This window comes from Phaseolus vulgaris, chromosome 8 (genome assembly GCF_051622355.1).
Source record: "Phaseolus vulgaris cultivar YP4 chromosome 8, ASM5162235v1, whole genome shotgun sequence".
Taxonomy (NCBI): domain Eukaryota; kingdom Viridiplantae; phylum Streptophyta; class Magnoliopsida; order Fabales; family Fabaceae; genus Phaseolus; species Phaseolus vulgaris.
Window position 1 is genome coordinate 12,681,862 of NC_143505.1, and position 18,980 is coordinate 12,700,841.

At 28.8% G+C, this 18,980-nt stretch overlaps 2 protein-coding genes across 2 annotated transcripts; one reads left to right on the forward strand and one right to left on the reverse strand.

Moving 5' to 3' along the window:
• Positions 1-13,771: 13,771 nt before the first annotated feature.
• On the forward strand, positions 13,772-15,039 carry LOC137827219 (universal stress protein PHOS32). The gene is made up of 4 exons (XM_068633476.2): positions 13,772-14,018; positions 14,136-14,245; positions 14,384-14,502; positions 14,766-15,039. The coding sequence occupies exons 1-4, from the start codon at positions 13,847-13,849 to the stop codon at positions 14,836-14,838; spliced, it is 474 nt and encodes a 157-aa protein (XP_068489577.1). The 5' UTR covers positions 13,772-13,846; the 3' UTR covers positions 14,839-15,039.
• Positions 15,040-16,146: 1,107 nt separating this feature from the next.
• On the reverse strand, positions 16,147-17,462 carry LOC137827217 (putative glutathione S-transferase). Its single transcript, XM_068633474.2, has 2 exons — positions 17,081-17,462; positions 16,147-16,666 (listed from the first exon to the last, which is right to left on the reverse strand). The coding sequence occupies exons 1-2, from the start codon at positions 17,399-17,401 to the stop codon at positions 16,310-16,312; spliced, it is 678 nt and encodes a 225-aa protein (XP_068489575.1). The 5' UTR covers positions 17,402-17,462; the 3' UTR covers positions 16,147-16,309.
• Between the last annotated feature and the right edge of the window lie 1,518 nt (positions 17,463-18,980).

Genomic DNA, 18,980 nt, shown 5'->3' on the forward strand with positions numbered 1-18,980 from the left:
ATTTTTTATAATATTTTGTTTATATAACGATTATTATATTTTCGTTCAAAATAAATCATTATTGGAATAGCTAAATGACAGATAAGAGTAAATATGGTAAATAACTTTGAAGAAGATTTTGATCATTTTTCATAATTTTGAGAAAATTAATCCAAGTACATAATAAATCAGGTAGAATTTTGCATTGGATATTCAATTATTTTGAACTAATGGTACAAAACAAAAAAATTTATGTGTTCGGATGTGGTATTTAAATTTGTTAACTAATTAAAGATGCATTCATGAAAACAAAAATTTGATAGCAGTAAGCATGTAATTTAATATCAACAAACTTAAGAAACACTGATTATTATTTTTCTTATAAGAAAGTATTAAAATATTGGAGAAACATTAGATGAAATAGGTAGTTCAATTTTTTTTACCAAAATTGTTTTGTTATTACAAATGGTGATGTTGTTTTTTCGTAAAGAATTTATGAGTAGTGTGGTGGGAAGATATAACTTGCAACTGTCCAAGTACACTCGAGAGGATAATTATCTGTAAAATTTAAATAACAAAAAAGGAAAATATATTAAACAATAAAATAGTACACTGCACATGCCCTATATTGTTCGAGTCAAAACCTCGTACACAAAAATTTGATTTATTTTAAGAAAACATTAAAAGAATATCTTTAATGGTAATAGTAGTATTATAATATACATATTATTTGTTTTTTTTTAATTATTTAAGATACGGATCGTTGTAATAATGTTGTTATAATGTATTTAACAAAATATGTCATATTAATTCATTTATAAAATATGATTAAAAAGATAATGTGTAAAATAGATAAAAATTGAAAAAAAAAATCATAAAAACATAAAATAGCTGTTAAACCTAAAGAAAAAGATGGAAAAGATTATATTTATGACAACTCTTGTATATTTTGTTTATACTAATCATATCTTAATTAATTTTATATTAACTAGTTTTCTTTGATCTGACGACACTACTTAAAAAAAAGAAAAAAGAAAAATAAGAGAAATTTGATAGATGAGAATGAAATGAGAAAATTAATTGGAATTTCCAAGATTGAAGATTGTAGACACTACTCATAAAGGGTGGCCATGTCATAATGATTATTAATAGTGTGCAAAATGTATTAGCTAGTTTAGTTATTATAATTGAATGGGAATGTTTGAATTATTATGTGTTTGATAATGCATCCCACAATAAGGTTACTGCGAGTATAATTGTTGTGCATATGGAGAAAGTGTGGTGTGGGGGCATATATATAACAAGAAGTTATTCTCTCCAATGATTAGGGCGTGAAGAGCAAGTTTTTGCCACTAATACTAATATAACTTTAAACAAATTAATATTGGCACCATGTTCATTACCATTTCATATCATTTACTTATGGGGATTGGAATCAAATCATCAAGAAATCAACTTGTGTAAGCATGCAAACAATCCCACTCCTTATCCTTTTTCATTTTTCCTATTATAAAACAAATTAAATCAAAGGATATAGGGATTACTTATTTGGTATGAATAACATTTTCATTGGCAAGTTTGCTTGAGGTGGTAAAATTAGTAATAACTCACCTATATTGCTTAATTATACAAGGAATGGTTCTCATAGGTTTCATGTACAGCTATTACTCCTGTATACAAAAATTAAGAATTAATTATATTTTTAGTTTTTAAACTTTTTTTTGCATATTTTATTTTTAGTTATGGTAAAAGTAGGCAAGGTTATCCAACATGGCCTATAACTTCCAATAAGCTCTGAAGTGGAAAGTGGGATGTGGGGATAAAGTCAGATTCTGAGAGAATATTTGGGTGGATAGAAATAAACTTAGCTCTTTGTATCCTAGGTTGTTCACCCTCTAAGAGGATAAGGGATTGATGGTGAGTGAAGTGGGAGAATGGAAAGACTCGACTGGGATCTGGAAACTAAGATGGAGGAGGGCTAGGTTTGAATGGGAAATTTGAACAAGAAGCAGAAATGTTTAGGAATTTGGTTGGGGGCACGTTGAACCAGGAGGTTAAGGAATAGCTTGTGTGGGGAGGGAACACCGCATAAGAGTTCTTTGTGAAATCAGCTTACGATTGCTTAGCTAACTATCACTTAAGCTCCCATGATGGTGTGTTCAAACAACTGTGGCAAGCTAAAGGAATACCCAAAGTATTGACAATTGCCTGGAGGATCCTACTGGATAGAATCCCAACTCATATCAGCTTAATCAGGAGAGGAGTAATGGTTATAAGCTCACCCTCATGTGCTCTTTGCCAAGAAAAGGACAAGACAATGCAACATATATTTTTAGAGTGCACTATAGCTCAAAGAGCGTGGTCTCTATGCTTCAAGTGGGTAGGTATTATGTTCGTACAACACAAGGACGTGCAGTGTCACTTAGAGAGCTTCCATTTAGAAGAGTTGAGTTCAAAGCAAAACCTGATTTGGAAAGGTATGTGGGGGGTAGTGGTGTTTGCAAACACATTTGATACAAATGATGGATTTAAATGTAGGAGCATTGGACATTAATAGCCTTATACATGAAATTTTGTTTTTCTTATGATGTATATCCAACAGTGTTTACCTTTGTTGTGTCAACTCAGGGGTTTTATACCATTGTTCTTAGCAAGAATGAGGAGGGCTTGGTGGCAGAGGTGCACGTAGCATTTGAAGTGTTTATGTGGAGTAGTTGCATCACGGCTTATGCTGGTTTAAGGCCAAGGAAAATGATGGAGTACATGTATGCTTACAAAACAATGCTGAGACAATTGAAGTTTCTAAAAATTCTGTTTTAGTATGCTCATTAGGTCCGTTGGATGGTGTTATGCAGGGATTTACAAAGCATACAAACCACAAATGAGAGGGAAAATGCATATATTCTTTGATGTACATTGGATTGGAGGAAGGAAGATGAAGGAGGAAACAAACGTATGATGACAAGTTTTGGGTTACTGCCATAGGAAAAGTCTTTGATCAAGGATTTGATAAGCTAATCACAAGGTGGTTTTCCTTTGCTCTGTTACCAAAAGGGAATTAGGCACTTTTTATTGTATAATTTTGCAGCAACCATGACAAACCAATTCTTGTTTTTTGATTGATTTTGTTGTTTTGAATGTATTGATTTTCATGTGGTTGTTGGTTCTTGTATAAGGGTTGGGACACCCCTGAAGTGTCTCTCTTAATTTAATTTTATTATTTGCCAATAAAAAAAAAAAGAACATGGCCTATGACCTATATAAGCCTAAGTCAATTTATACCTTTTCAGGAATATCTCAACTAAACTTTAATACAATTCTATTTAATTAAAAAATACAAAGATAATAAAATTATGCATGTAATAAATAATGAGAGTAAATAATAATAAAATTACAAAATAATAATATTATCTTTTCTCCATACTTTTTGTTTTTATTTTATTTTATGTTATTTAGATGATGCCCAACATAATACCTTTTATGTTATTTAACCACTACTAACTTAATTAAATACATTTAAACAATATTTTTTAGTATTATTGTCATATTAATGTTTTTACAATTTTATAATATATATATATATATATCCTTCTCAATTATTAAAATGTTAACTCACATAAAAAAAATCAAATTTTATAAAATTATTGAGAAAATAGTTTATATTTTGTTTAATAAGCTAATTACAACCTAAGCTTTAAAATAAGTAATTTATTATCCAATATTATATGTAATATATATTAGATTATAATTATGAAAATTATAATATTAATTAATTTATTTAGGCAAATAATAAGATAAGTCTGTTGAGAGGATAATCTGTCTAAATGATCTTTTAAGTTTTTAGATGGTCTATTGAATTCATGGACGGTTTATATCATTTTAGATAGTTTGGTGACCCGAAGATTATATGCATAATATTTTTTGATAATAATAAAAAGCAAATTGAATGTTTTATTTTTGATTTGAATGATCTATTAATGTTTTGTACAACTGTACTATGTAGTAGACCAATCGAGTGTCTACAACTTTTGTTTAAGAAAAACGATATGATATATTGTCTAATGAACAAACTGAACACACCACATATTTTGTTAAAAATAATCAAATTTGAAAAATGAAATCTTCCGAATGCATATATTTACTAAATATGCATTTCATTAAAGTAATATATTATTTGGAAAAAATATTTATAAATTTGTGGAACAAAAATATATTAACGTGTCCTTAGGAAACAAAAGCATATTTTTCAGAATTATCTCGTTGAAACATATTTGATCAACTATAATTTATAATTTATAACCAATAATAAATCAATCTAGGGAGCGATTTTGCTACCCACTGAACCGAAAAGTTCCTAAATTAGGACAAGACATGTAAATACTTGAATTGTACCGAGTTACTAGAACAATTATCATTGAAGTTAGGTAAAATGAGAAAACACAAAGTAACCACAATCACAACTACATACCAAAATCACAAGAAAACTTCAGTAAAGAAAACTTTAAAATGATTAAATAATATTATCCAACAACATACCAATTTGTCCAACATTCATTATTAGTAATGCACACTCGATGAGAAAGAGGCTTCACACAGTTAGAGTAGGCAAACCTAACAATTGGGTATTTCAGCTTCCATTTACGAACTCAAGATTAAGGATTTGTGTTTTCATTTTCGAAGGATAGTTTAGGGGTTTTAGTTTTACAAATTGAAACCACAAATTTGGGGTTTCAATGTAGATTTTAATAGACACGTTAGGGATTTAGGGAACAGGAGATTATAAAATTTGAGGAACATAATTTAGAACTTGAGAACGACAATTTCAAATGAATTTCGATTTGATTTGAGAACTCTCAAGGTTTGGATTTCAATTTCAAAACTCTCCTAGTTTAGGTTTTAATTTCATATCTTTAAAACTTTGGGTTTGGATTTTCGAAGGCTTAGAGTTTGAAAAACATGTTTTAGACTAGGAAACAAGATACACTCTTGGGTGTTTGTTCTTTTGAAAACATACAAAAACATGTTTCACAAATCAAGTGTTTTTATTTATTTCTAAATTATTTTTTTCATATGAAGTAATAACTTTACCCACTATTTCATCTCTTACCACCCATTATAATGGGTAGGTAAAAACTCTTTTATATTTCCTGACCCACTTTTTATCTTATTTTCCCAATAATAATATTACTCACCAAATAGGTAATAGATAAAATAAATTTACATAAAAAATAAGAATGTAAGTAATTATGTATAGGTAAAACAATTTTTTCTTGTCATTAACTAATAAAATAAATTTACATAAAAAAGAAATTATGTACAGGTAAAACAATTTTTTCATGTCATTAACTAATAAGGTATAAGGTGATAACCAAATTAGTAACATTTCACATTCTCAATGAGAAAGTTGACCCACTAAATGTAATTATTTTTATTATAAACTTGTGTTTTTAATGTCGAACAAACTAGTATCATCTTCTAGTCTAAGACTGCAAATTAAACATTATCAATCAATTGACCTTTTTACATAATACTTAAATTTAAAATTACTAATAAAAGGTAATTATAATAAAAAAGTTAGAAGAGTATGGTGTATCTAATTAATCTAATATGAATATTGAAAATAAATTATATTAAAATGTTATTCAAGTAATATTAGGCTCTGAGAACAACCCAAGCAACCAATGATATCAAAAGTACAATTCAAAATTTATGTTGTACAATACAATCACATTGCATCAAAACTAACCCATTTAAACATTCATATGACTCACATCTCAAAAGTTTTCATACTTCATATATTCAAACAATAATAACGATATGTAGAAGAAATATTCGCTCCCTCTATCTAAATTAAAGTTTGTTTTTATCTAACAAGCTTTTGAAAGTTTTTTTCGAGAAGTCTCATAATCTGTGTAAACTCTCTAAAAAAAACATATACAAGCAAGATCTCATATTAATCCTCCATTCCTAAGAAAGAAGAAAGATACTTAAAACAATTATAAAATTGAATAAACTTACCAAAACCAAATTATTATTGATTTAATATTTTATAAACTTCACCAACTTCCATTACCTTAATCTAGTGGAAAATTAATAATTAGAATCTCTTATTTGATTGGAGAGAATGTAAAGAAAGATTGAAGATTTTAAAAATGAAGTTAGAAATAAACGAATAATATATATATATATATATATACATATATATATATATACATATATATATATATATATATATATATACACCTTCATTTCTTATTTACTTAAACATTTCATATTAAAATATTTTGAACTTGAAAAGAAATGTGCTCATTTTACTTTAGTCATAATCCCACACTAACGTAGATATAAGAAATGCCATTTTTTTTTTAAAACTTTAATAGTCCTATTTTAAAGAATCCCATTTCAACATTCATATGACTCACATATCATAAGTTTCCATGTTTTATATATTCAAATAATAATAACGATGTGTAGAACAAATATTTATCAGATTAAAGTTTAATGTCTTAAATTAAGGATTAATTTCAAATTCAATTCAATGATTGAAACTTGTTGCAATGCTTCAGAGTTTCATAAAAAACTTGAGCCTCTAGAGAAAATAGTTAAAAGAAAATTATAGCATGACAAAAGTTAATTTATTTCAAAAAAGCTTGTGACATGTTAAAACCCTTCGAAGAAAACACAGTCTCATTATTAAACCATATTTATATTTAACTAATTTTGATTTATTCGACACGGTATAACTAAAAAATTAGGAATAAAAGTTGAATAAGATTTTCATTGGGTTTCTTTTAAATAGATATAAAGAAATTTCTTTAGCATTGAGGGTTGTGGCCTTGTATCAATCCTCTCTCCTTAGTCTCTTGTTAATTTTATATTCGTGAAAGGATGTTCATATTATTATTTTTGTAGAGCAATACCTTTGAAGAATATGACTATTTCGGATTATATGAAGAGTGAGCGAAACAGTGGTGTGATTTAGTTGGTATTATCCAAGAATTAAAAACATTTAAAACCCTAAAATACGCATCTCACATGCAGTAGAAGGTGTTAAGGAAATAATAATGGTAAGAAAGGGAAGAAGAAGTAGAAAAGAGTGCAATATAATAATATTTTGGCCATGTTTTAGAATAAAGAATTGGAGAAGGAAGAAAGTGGTAACAGCATATGAAGGAACATGTTACCTTGATTAGCGGTGGAGTATGGGTGTGGTGTCTTAATCCTGTCGTTTGCCTTTATAATCAGAAGATGCATCACTGGCAGTATCGCTGTCCATAGAAGAGTCTCAACTCAGACTCAACAAAACAGATTCTTTCTAGGGCAAAAACAATCTTTGACTATCTGTCCCCAATTAATCTCATACTTAATTAATTCACATTAACCGTTTCTCTATTTTTTATTTCTTTTTTCTCACTATTTTTATTTTTAACTAATCAAACTCTACATACACACACACGTGCTATTGGACTGCTTCAGTTCATATACCAATTAACAGACACGGATTCATCCTTATGTAGTTTTTTTTACTGAAAACGATGATGTTTGAATCCTGTTAAATTATTACAACCAGTATTTATTCCACACAAATTACCAAAGTTAAAATCACTGGTTGTTGTTGGCTATTAGAAATTGTTTTTTAATAGAGTTGAGAAATTTTGTAGGCGCGGGAAACTTTAACTTGCTTACTATTTTTTAAGGGGAACAAACATGTTCACTCTTACGCCATCACTATCACCACCAATTAACAAAGAAAAAATGGTGTCGTTCAATAAGATAGCTTTGTTCCTTCTTTTTCTTTTCTTGTCTTTAAAAAGAAAATCTTTGGTGCAAACCAGATGACAACCACGCTGAATAAAATAATGAAAATGAAAATTTTATGCTAAAGAGTCATTCTGTCTGTGTGTTTTTCCTATCTTTTCTATCCATTTTTATGACACAGAATCCTCATAATTTGCCATATTTTGTGCTTAACTAAAATGAATGAAGCACCACTAATGGCGGCAAAAAAAGTTTTTGGTGTAGGTCAGTGGTGGGGACTCGTATCTAAGTTTGTTACCAAACATTGTTTACGTTATTTATTCTGCATTTGAATATTCAATATTTCATACTTGGTTAGTTTCATTATTGTCTGTACAAATGTGCGGTTCACTGTGTAAGTGAATAAACTAAAGATAAAGGTGCCCAATTTTTTGCTTTATTTCATAAAATCCTAGTTTGAAACTGGATACATAATTTATAAAAGGTAAAAAATAAATAAGAAGAATACAAAAGAGTACATAAAACCTACCACACCCCATAGTTAGGACACCTGTTCCCTAAACTTGAGGCAACAGGTTTTGGGCTTCAGGGTTTAACTTAAAAACAACATTGGCAAGTCTGGTACAGTATAAACTAGGTTCAGGGGATTTAAAGCTTAAGTATAAAATAGTTTTCTTAAGGATAATTAATTATTTGCATTCACCCAAATTTTTTTTTCTATGTAATAAAAAAATTTAAATAATTATATAAGACTTGCTTACTTATCTAATTTGTATATTAATAATCATATTTCGTAGAAGTTCATAACAAAAATTATATAAGAAAAATAATCGGAGGTAATAAACCAACGGTATTAATTTCTTGGTTATGGTTGATGGTTGAATTGATTATTTCATTTAGTTTAACCAAATAAATTTAAGTTCTGGAAATTATAGTATGAATGATATAAATTGTTTTGGGTAACTGTTTACTATGTCATAAATTTATGATATGGTATAGTATATTTTTTTCCTGATACGCAATAAGGTAGATAGATTGTAGATGAATTAAAGAGAAATTTATTAAATAAATGCTTAGAAGATATAATCTATTTATCTTTTTAGAAATTTCCAAAACATATTATATGTGTTTAATAATAGATGTTTATGACGTCTAAAACAATCTAAACATAGAATCTTGCTGCTCTTCAAACAAAGTAAAAAATAAATTAGAAACTAAAAACTAAATTTTGAAAACTAAAAACTGTTTTAATTTTTAAGCTTTTGAAAGTTGCAACTAAACCCTTAATGGTCCCTTAGTTTATTATTTAGTTCAAATTATATGGTGGATTTGATGTTGCACTAACTAATAAATTAAAATAATATAAATAATATGTTTAAATACTTTTTCAACATTTAATATATTTTATAGTTAAAATACATTTTTTGGTAAATAAAATTTAAGATTGTTATATTATTTCATTCTCTTTTAACTTATTGTTTAAAGATAAAATATCTTATTAAAACTTGAAAAGAAAATACTATTATATTTTAACTAAAATAAATATTAAAATATAATCAACGGAGGACGCTAGAAATGTAATTAGAAATGAAAGAAAATGACTTACAATTTCAAATTCTCACTAATTTAATTTTAAGTAAATTATAAAATTTCCTTTTAAGGAAACAAGCGTTTTCTATTAGAAATATTCTTACTCAAATTAAATAACACTTTTATAGTCGATCCAATTTTTATATTGAGGTTTAAATATATTTTGTATTATATGTAAAATCAACAAGTTTTGATTTTAATTTCTAAATAATTTTTTTATTCGAATAAAATTTGAAATCACACTTTTTAGTTCTTATAATTGGATTTAATCCTTGTGATTTTTTTTTCTTTCATTTTAAAAAATAAATGACTATTTTCAGTCTCTAATATTTATCTTAAAATAAATCCGTAACAATTATTTTATAAATCTTTAAAAAAATTAATATAATATATATTAAAATTATCATATCATATTAACATGTATTTTTTCTATCAACAAATAATTAAATTAATATAGTGGAACATTTGAGATGCTCCAACCATAATCATACTAACATGTATAATTTAAAATGATATATTAGTTAATAATAATATCATATAATATCATGGATATATAAAAATGATAGTTTTCAATTTTAGGGAAATAAAAATAAAGAAAACATTTTATTAGGACCAAAAATCAAAAGTCACCCATCTGATATACAAAAACCATATTTAAGCTTTATATTATGTATTAAGAATATTTTTTTTATCAAATAAAGCTAGCATCTTATGAAGTAAGTTACAAACTAACTCTATATTAAGTATAGCATATATTAAAAAAATAGTAACTTAACGAGAATTTTTAATTACGTGGTGCAGAATATAAAACCTTATATTAGGACGCTGAAAAACAGTTGCTTCCATACTAAGTATCTTTTTTGATTGGGTTAGGACCAACCTTTTTGTAAGACCAAAAGTCAACATCTTGGAAACTATTTTAAGACCTCATTTTTTAGATTTTGGCCTCCTCATACAGATTTTATACTTCATTTTTCGGTGCACAACATTCTTATCATAATTGGGACCCCTTCCTTCACTTTCTCTCTCTTTTTATGTTAAACAATTGCATGTTCTGTGCCATTAATCTATATCTCCTTCTATCTCTACACTGTATATGAGAAATTCCACGCACCATTTTCAGAATGAGGAATCAATTCCAGCACCTAAAATGTGCATTGGTTGATGTTGAACCAACGTTGCTAACGTCAAACGCAGAGAATGGGGTTGCATCTACTTTGATAAATGGGTTATTCCTCTCAAAGATTATCAGTGATTTTAGATACAAAGTGATACCACATTATAGGTATATCGGTTAAAGATGCAAGATCTCCTCAACTCAATATCTCATCTTTCACTCACCACTGCACTTCTTTTCCCACACTTTCTTTTCATTACAATAAACTATAACATAGCTTTTAATCTTTTGCGTATAATAGTGTGGGATTTTCATATTTTCAGTTCAGATTAGGCAAATTAGATTCCAAATATAGTAATTGTGTATGATTTTAGTGAAATGACAAGTGTCACTGTGTTTTAATATCTTTTAGAAAATCTTTTAAATATTTAACGAAAAACTAATGAAAAATCGCTTAATTCGTAATCACACAATTGTAACATATTCAATCTCCATCCAATTCGATAATTAAAATTTGGAAAACAAAAGTTGCATATACGTAATACGTGATAGACCAAAATTGCATTCAAGAAAAATAAAAAAACCTCTCGAGTTTGGTCCCAGGATTGTTGGGCCAGTTATTATTTATGGCTTCTTCATCCTCCACCCCTATGTTTTTCTTCCTGCACCCTCACAATTTTTTAAATCCTAAAACTAACCTTCACCTTTTATTTGAAATTGGAATCTGGAAGTGTGCTACCACTACAAGAAAATCATCAAATATAAAATAATTTTTAGAGACCAAATTAATTAGTTGCAATAGTAACTAAATTAGAGACCATTTTAGAAACTAAAAAAAAATTGATTTCTAAATTAGTTTCTATTATTTTTAAATAGTTTCTAATTAGCTAGCAAAGTTTTAACTACCAATTATTTAGTTTCTAAATTTGGTAAATTTGGTAGCCAAAACCTTGGTTGCTTAGATACCAATTTAGAAACCATTTAATAATAATAAAAACTAATTTAGAAACCAAAAATTTATTTAGTCTCTACAATGGTCTCTAATTTAGTCATTATAACAACTAATTATTTTTTGTTTCTAAAATTAGTTTTTATTTCATGATTTTCTTGTAGTGTACGGATTCATCAATCTAGAAGTGAATCATGTTGCTTTTCGGATGAAGGGGTGTTTCGGGAGCAAAGTTTGCATAAATTGTTGATTTCCAGATTACTGAATCTAGAAGCCTAATTTCTATTACGGATTGGTGGATCTGGAATGATTTTTTTCAATTATGGATTTCTGAATCCAGAATGTTTTATTTTGAATTATGGATTGGCAGATCGGAATGATTTTTTTAATTATGAATATTGTGCATTTTTGTTTACTCATCATTCATCAAAAGAGACAACCCATATATTATAATATCAATTACTCATCAATTTACCACCTTTTCCTATTTCTTTTCTAATCTCATTTGAGAATTGGATTCCGCTGCTCAGTTCCCTCAACTGGTTTTTCCTCCTTATGTTGTACCATGTGGCTTCTATTGCGATCTCTCGTCAACGGAAATGTTTCTGGCTTGATTGAAGAAATAATGAACCAGAAACAAGTAAACAAAGTGGTGAAGGACTTTGTAACTTTTTCCCCTTAAATGGCAACATGTTTGTGCTTGTTATGGACAATGAATGGGTTCCCTTTTAACTCTAGCTTTTATTCCTTTTTCTTTTAATTTCTCACACGGTTGGATCCTTTTTTCAAAACTGGGGAGCACCAATATGGGAGGTTACCGAACGCGCCAATCCGAAATTTTATCAAAACACTAATCCAAAATTTTACCGGCATCTATAATCTAGAATGAAAAAAATAAATACGGTTTTCTATTCCGTAAAATTATCAGATTGTATTGTGCGGAATAGTATGTATGAATGGCGGGACAGTTTTGAATAGGAATAGTTTTGTCTTGACACAACATTTTGGAGGTGGAGGAAGAAAAATGTAAGGGTGGAGAAAGAAACTGCTATTATTTATTCAGCCAGCCCACTTACTCTGGCCAATATGACAATCAAGGCTGGGGGATTTCTTGTACACCTCAATGCGTTCTTTTCTTGTATTCCCACACTTTAAAAGATATTTAAATTATTCTTTAATATTTTTTATTGTTTATTTATTTATTTTCAGAATGTGAAATTTGAAGACATCCGAATTTAGAAGTTAGAATTTGTGATTGTTTTATTCTGAATTCTATAATCTGGACTACAAAATTTTGTATTCAAGAATTTCAAAAATATGAAATTTGTATTCTAGATTATACAACTTAAAATAAAATTTTTGTATTTTTTATTTTATATTTTGGAATTAAAATTTTGTATTATAAAATGTAGAATTCAGAATAAATAATTTTAGTATTTTGAAAAATATAGGGTGTAGGAAGAAATTATGGTGGTGTAGGAAGAAATTCCCCAATACTGTTGGAGAAAAAAATTATGCCAAAATTAGTTAAAAAATAATTCTTAAGTCAGAATTTTAAATACTATTTTATCATAATTATATATAAATAGTTAAAATCAAAAGTTAGTAATATACGATTTTAAAGAAATAATGTATATTTATCTTATAATTTTGATCATTAAATAAGTTCTAGCAATTTCAATTTTGTATTTCTTATAATAGCTACTAAGTGATAACTAATTTGGTTTATATGACTACCAATAAACTAATTTAATTTATATTACGAGATTTGAAATAAATGTTATTGTTTCCATTGACATATTTATTTCTACATGACTAATTTGATACATAGGCTTTAGAGACTCTGAAGAGTCGTTTTAGGAAAGAGGTCCGAACTTTCTTCAAATGACTATTATTTTTGTTTTCTAATAAAAAATATCTCTGTTTATATTAACTTCTTCGCTTATATTGAGTGACTTCTTCCTTTATATTGACTTCGGAATAAAATAGAATGGTTCAATCCATTTATAATTATTTTTAAATTTTTGTTATATTATTAAAGATAATTTAGTAGTTAAAATAAGATATATTTCTTTGAGTAAAATAATAGATATTGAAACAATATAATAAACTATTATAAAAACATAAAAAGAATCATCTAAAATTATTTTCATATTCTTAAAAAATATATTTAAGAAATAGTTTATTTTAATTTTTTAATTAATAAGATACTTTGAATTTACATGAAAATGTTAACATGAATATAAACAAATGGTGTTGGTCGTTAAAGAAAAAAAGGTAATAGAATAGTTTTGACTGTGATATCCTGCAGTTTATTTTGAAACTGCACGGGATCGTATTCCTGGGGACAATCATTATTCTGTTTGGAGTTGTCTTATTATTATTCTCAAATTCTTCATTCTTCATCTTTGGTGTTCAAACTCAGAACAAGAAAGCAGAGGAAGAAAGAAAGCATGGTAAAGGACAGGAACGTTGGTGTTGCATTGGACTTCTCCAAGAGCAGCAAGGTTGCTCTCAAATGGGCAATTGAAAACTTGGCTGATGAAGGCCACACCTTTTACATCGTCCATGTCAACCCCGATTCCTCTGATGATCGTAACCAGTTGTGGGCCAAATCTGGCTCTCGTGAGTGCCTTTTATTTTCCACTTTTCATTTGAGTTCTTTCTGATTATGTCCCATCCTCTGTTTTCCTCTGTTTTCGTTCGATCTGATTATTTGATATGGTTTGGTTCTCTTTGCAGCTCTTATTCCTTTGAATGAGTTCAGAGAGGCAGAGGTCATGAAGAACTATGGTGTACAAAGTGATGCTGAGGTCCTTGACTTGCTTGACACTGCAACCAGACAAAAGCAGGTTTTGTTATTTTTCTCTTTTTTTTCGTTCTTCTCTGTTTTGATATAGTTTTTGTATACTGTGGGTTCATACTTTAGAGTTTATACCTAGATTCTTAGCGTTTTTCTTGAGCTTATGAGTGAGTTTGTGGATTCATAGGTTAGCGTTGTTGTAAAATTGTACTGGGGTGATGTAAGAGAGAAACTTTTGGATTCCATTGAAGATCTGAAGCTGGACTCTTTGGTCATAGGAAGCAGAGGTCTCAGCACAATTCAAAGGTGCCTAAACTAGTTGTAACACATTCTTTTATTCGTTATGATTTATGAAAAATTACAAGATTATAAAAATTAAATAGCAAAAAGTGTGTTTTAGTATTTATCTAAAATATCATTCCTAGTTTTTCCATGACTTTTCACCATAAATTATAGAAACATAACCCATCTTTATGAATTGAGATATAGATGCCTTGAATATTTTTGTTTGTGGCTTTTATTTGTTAATTGTTATGATTTATTTTAGTAAAATGGTGTTAAAAACACAGGATGATATTGGGAAGTGTAAGCAACTTCGTGATGACTCATGCTCCATGCCCAGTGACCATTGTGAAGGAGTAGCAGGAAGCAGATGATAGATTTGGGAGAACATTTACCCCTTTCATGATGTTTTTCATCCATTGTACTTTGGCTATTGTGGATCATGATTATGTTTTATATATGAAGTACTGTAATATTGTAATTTTAATATTACACTGGCTACTGGAAATCACTTTTATGACTTCATATTTTATAAGAGATTGATCATTTTTTTTTATGTTACATCATTATTTTTATCAATTACTATGGGTATATACATATATTTATTAATAAGTCACAATAATAAATTTAGAAATTATTAGTAATGAAATTATTTGATTTATTACATCCAGGGATGATTAAGCATTTAAATTAATAATTTATTTCAAATGAGTGTTACAGAAAAGTTTTAAGTAGGGCTTAAACTGAAATCATGTTGGACAAATCTTTAAAGAGTTTAGGTCAAAATTGATAATTATATAGAAAGGGTTTTTCTTCGCATTTCTATAAATAAGAAGAGGGAAGGGTTTTAATGGTTAAGAAGGACACCCTTTTTCATTAGCAAGGACCAAGGTAGAGAGGAGAAGAAATAAACAAATTTAATTATATATTAATAAATTATGTGGGGATTCTTTTTTGTTTATTTTGAAGATATTTCATGATTTACCTTTTCAAAACGAATTACTTCGAATGATTAAAAGTATTTGAATTCATTTGAATTAGCCAGGAAGATAACTTATGCAGGTGAATAGGGAGACTAGTTTTCAAACCAAGAGACCACTCCATAACTTCATAAAGAACTCTTGATCAGTAGCATAAGTTGAAGTGACATGATTCACTTGTTCGTGGCAACATAACCCCAAGATTTTCTACTGTATAATACTTGAGCTAGAGTGAACACTGGAATCAACTACTTCATATTTGAAGAGCTTCTTCATGGAATTATACTCCTTTTCTGGTGCATAAAAATCCTTAAATTGACGAAGAGACAAATATTGTAGCCTAACTTAATCTTGTTGGTCCTTATTTTGATTGAATGTTTAACTGGATTGTCAACATCAGACATTGATCAGATTCCAATCTTGGTTGTGGATGTTGCTTGCGACAATCTCTTAGAAATTGCATCTACTATCGATTATAGTTTTGTAATTTCTGAAATATTCATGCAATCAAGTGTTTCAAATACCACGTTTTGGATGTAAAAACAAAATACACTTAAAGTTGTTTCAGTTTTTAGGTAAAGATTATATTGTTTTAGCTTAGATATAGATTATGAATCCGTGTTTCTCTTAATTATCACTAAACCAAACATGCCCTTGGTTTCAATATTCATGTCTGAGGAACAATAACTTTGAGATAACGAAGATACTTTATTGATTCAATGAGTAAAATATGAATACAAGAACAACCCTGGGTTGCGGAAATCCTAGATTTGAAGTTCAGGCATAATTATGAAACGCAATGGTAACTAACAGCAACAACTGAATGAGAAGTAGTCCACACAACATGAAATCTATTTTGAAGCAAAAAGGCTTTCATAGCGTCCCTTAAAAAAGCCAAAAACTGGGTCTCTGGGGGGAAGACTTTCTTTGACAATTGGATGGCTCACAAATTCTTGGCTCCACTTGTAGAGATTAGGAAATTTCTCACTTGTTAATAACTCCAACCCTCCTATTTCTTGAACCAAAGGGATCCAAAATGCTACATACACAGCAGCAATATCTACCAACCCAAGCTCCTCTCCTCCGAAGAACTTCTTGTCCCCTATCTCATTCTCAAGAAACTGCAGACTCTCAGATGCTTCCGCAACATTCTTCTCACGCTCTTTCTCATCAGCCGTGAAAACTGATTTCCACGTAGCACCCACAATCTGATTTCATAAATCGCACCATTTATTAGTCACTCCTATAAATTCATTACTACAAAACATAGAAACAAATATGGCACATAATAACCCCCCAAATCACAATCACAGATCCTTAAATGAACTTCATCAGCTCAGAGTAACTCAAATTCACAATCCCAAAAAATCAATCAACTACCATCTTAAGGATTGCTTCTCACTTATATACTGTGTTCTAGCTATGTTCCTATTACTGATAGATAAGAGATTTTCAACACCAATAATTGATATGACTGTAGATAAAGTTGATACAATCAATTGACGAAAGTTAACCAATTTGTTTTATGAAAGTTCTCTAACTTATTCGAAGATTTCACAAGATTAAGTTGATGTTTGGGGAGAAATAAGAAGAAAGGAAGAAAAGAGGAAAACATGGGTTACCTTGTCATCAATGAATTTGGACCAGAAACGAGCCAAGGCTCTCTGGTAAGGATCAGAAGGCAAGATGGGGTTGTTGTTCCAGGTCTCATCGATGTACTCAACAATCACAAGGGACTCCGCTAGGGGTTTGTCACCGTGAACAAAGACTGGAACCTTCTTGTGAACTGGGTTGTATTTGAGAAGCTGTTCACTCTTGTTGCCCAAGTTTTCTTCCACATATTTGTATTCAATTCCCTTCAACTTTAGGGCTATCTTCACCCTGCAAACAAAAGGGCTTGCAGTAGCTCCCAGAAGGGTCACCTCTTCCTGACTTGAAGCCATTGCAGCACTCTAGCAAGAACGTGGGAAAAGTTGCTAATTGTGTCTACAATTTATCACCAACTAATCTACATAAATATGGCGCATCAGAATAATCGAGAAACCAAAAAAGGTTTGATCCATGGTCAATGGCAAGTGATGTAAGCGGTTACATCATCATCAACATTGTTACGAACAAAAAAAGCACACTTTGGTATTCGTGTTCACGTGTACTTGGCAACACACACCACGTTAGATGTTAATTCTACTCAACTTTATCCACGTTCCATCGTTTTCCACGTTACAACTTGGTACACCTTTAAATTTAAAATATGTATAATTTTAATTAACAAATTGGTAGGTTTTTACGGTTTAAAAATTTATAGTTTTAATTAAAATTTAACTTTAATTAACATTATGAAAAGCTTTAATTAAACACTGTAGCAAAATTGAAAAATGGGAATTCTTAAATTTCGGTAAATGAAAATAAGAAATCGTGGAGACACGTAGCAACTACTGAATCAGATACTTCAGTCAGATAACTATGGTTTGATTGGTCATTGAGTTCGTCACAAGCTGTAAAAGTCAAGTTTGAATTCTGCAAGTACTCCTCTTTCCATGGCCACCTTCGTTGAACCTTACTGCTTAATTATTTTCATGTTTTTTTATATTTTATTATCATTTTCTTCTGTGAAATTTGTTAGAAAAAAAATCTAAATTAAAAAATGAGAAATTCATGATAGTAGTAATTACAAGAAACAATTTTTATAATAAAAAATAACGAAATAAAATATTAGAGAGAAGAAATTATAAAAGGTGTAGGTTGAAAAGCATGTATAATAATATTGTTCTTGGAGAACACGTTCTGACATGGATAAAAGGAACTAATACACGCTAGCGCTACTATTGCAATATATAGAACAAAATACTTCCAGAATACCAATGTCAAAAGGTCTGAATAAGGAAAAACAACAATGAACTTTTTAATATAATGCATCTCTTGTCTTTTGATATAGTAACTTCAGTATTACACTGCATTGACATTTAAGAAACTCAATCTTAGTAGAAAAAGTATAAAGTAGTAATATTTGTTTCTCAATAGAGCTGAAATAATAATTTATTTAACATATTTTCGTCATACTACATCTCTAGTTAATGTAAAAATATAATCACTAGTAGATAAATTATGGGTATATCTTCATAATTTATTCAGTGTATATGTTAGGTTGGATTTCGAGAAATTTGTTAGATATAAATCAATAATTGAAAAATATATTTACCGATCAAACCACTTCATTTAAAATTTTAAAACTTTATGAACACCGATTATTTTAAAAAAAAAGTATCAATTTATCTTTGGTTATAGCAATTTGACTATCACACTGAATTGCAATTGAAGATATGGACTTTATTTAACAATGATAAATCATATAACAATTGCAATTGAAGATATGGACTTATTTAACAATGATAAATCATATAATTTTTTTTAAGAAACTCCATTTAATAATTTGAACTTTCATGATAGAGCATAAAATAATAGTTTATTTAACAAATTTTCATGATACTCCACCTCATGCTAATGGTGTAAAGAAATAACTAG

Bases quoted from the DNA above. Each gene is read 5' to 3' on its own strand.
- LOC137827219 (XM_068633476.2), top strand. From the start codon at position 13,847: ATGGTAAAGGACAGGAACGTTGGTGTTGCATTGGACTTCTCCAAGAGC. The intron at 14,246-14,383 runs GTTTTGTTATTT...GTGGATTCATAG, and splicing joins CTGCAACCAGACAAAAGCAG to GTTAGCGTTGTTGTAAAATT. The intron at 14,503-14,765 runs GTGCCTAAACTA...TTAAAAACACAG, and splicing joins GGTCTCAGCACAATTCAAAG to GATGATATTGGGAAGTGTAA.
- LOC137827217 (XM_068633474.2), bottom strand. From the start codon at position 17,401: ATGGCTTCAAGTCAGGAAGAGGTGACCCTTCTGGGAGCTACTGCAAGC. The intron at 16,667-17,080 runs GTAACCCATGTT...TTATGAAATCAG, and splicing joins CCAAATTCATTGATGACAAG to ATTGTGGGTGCTACGTGGAA.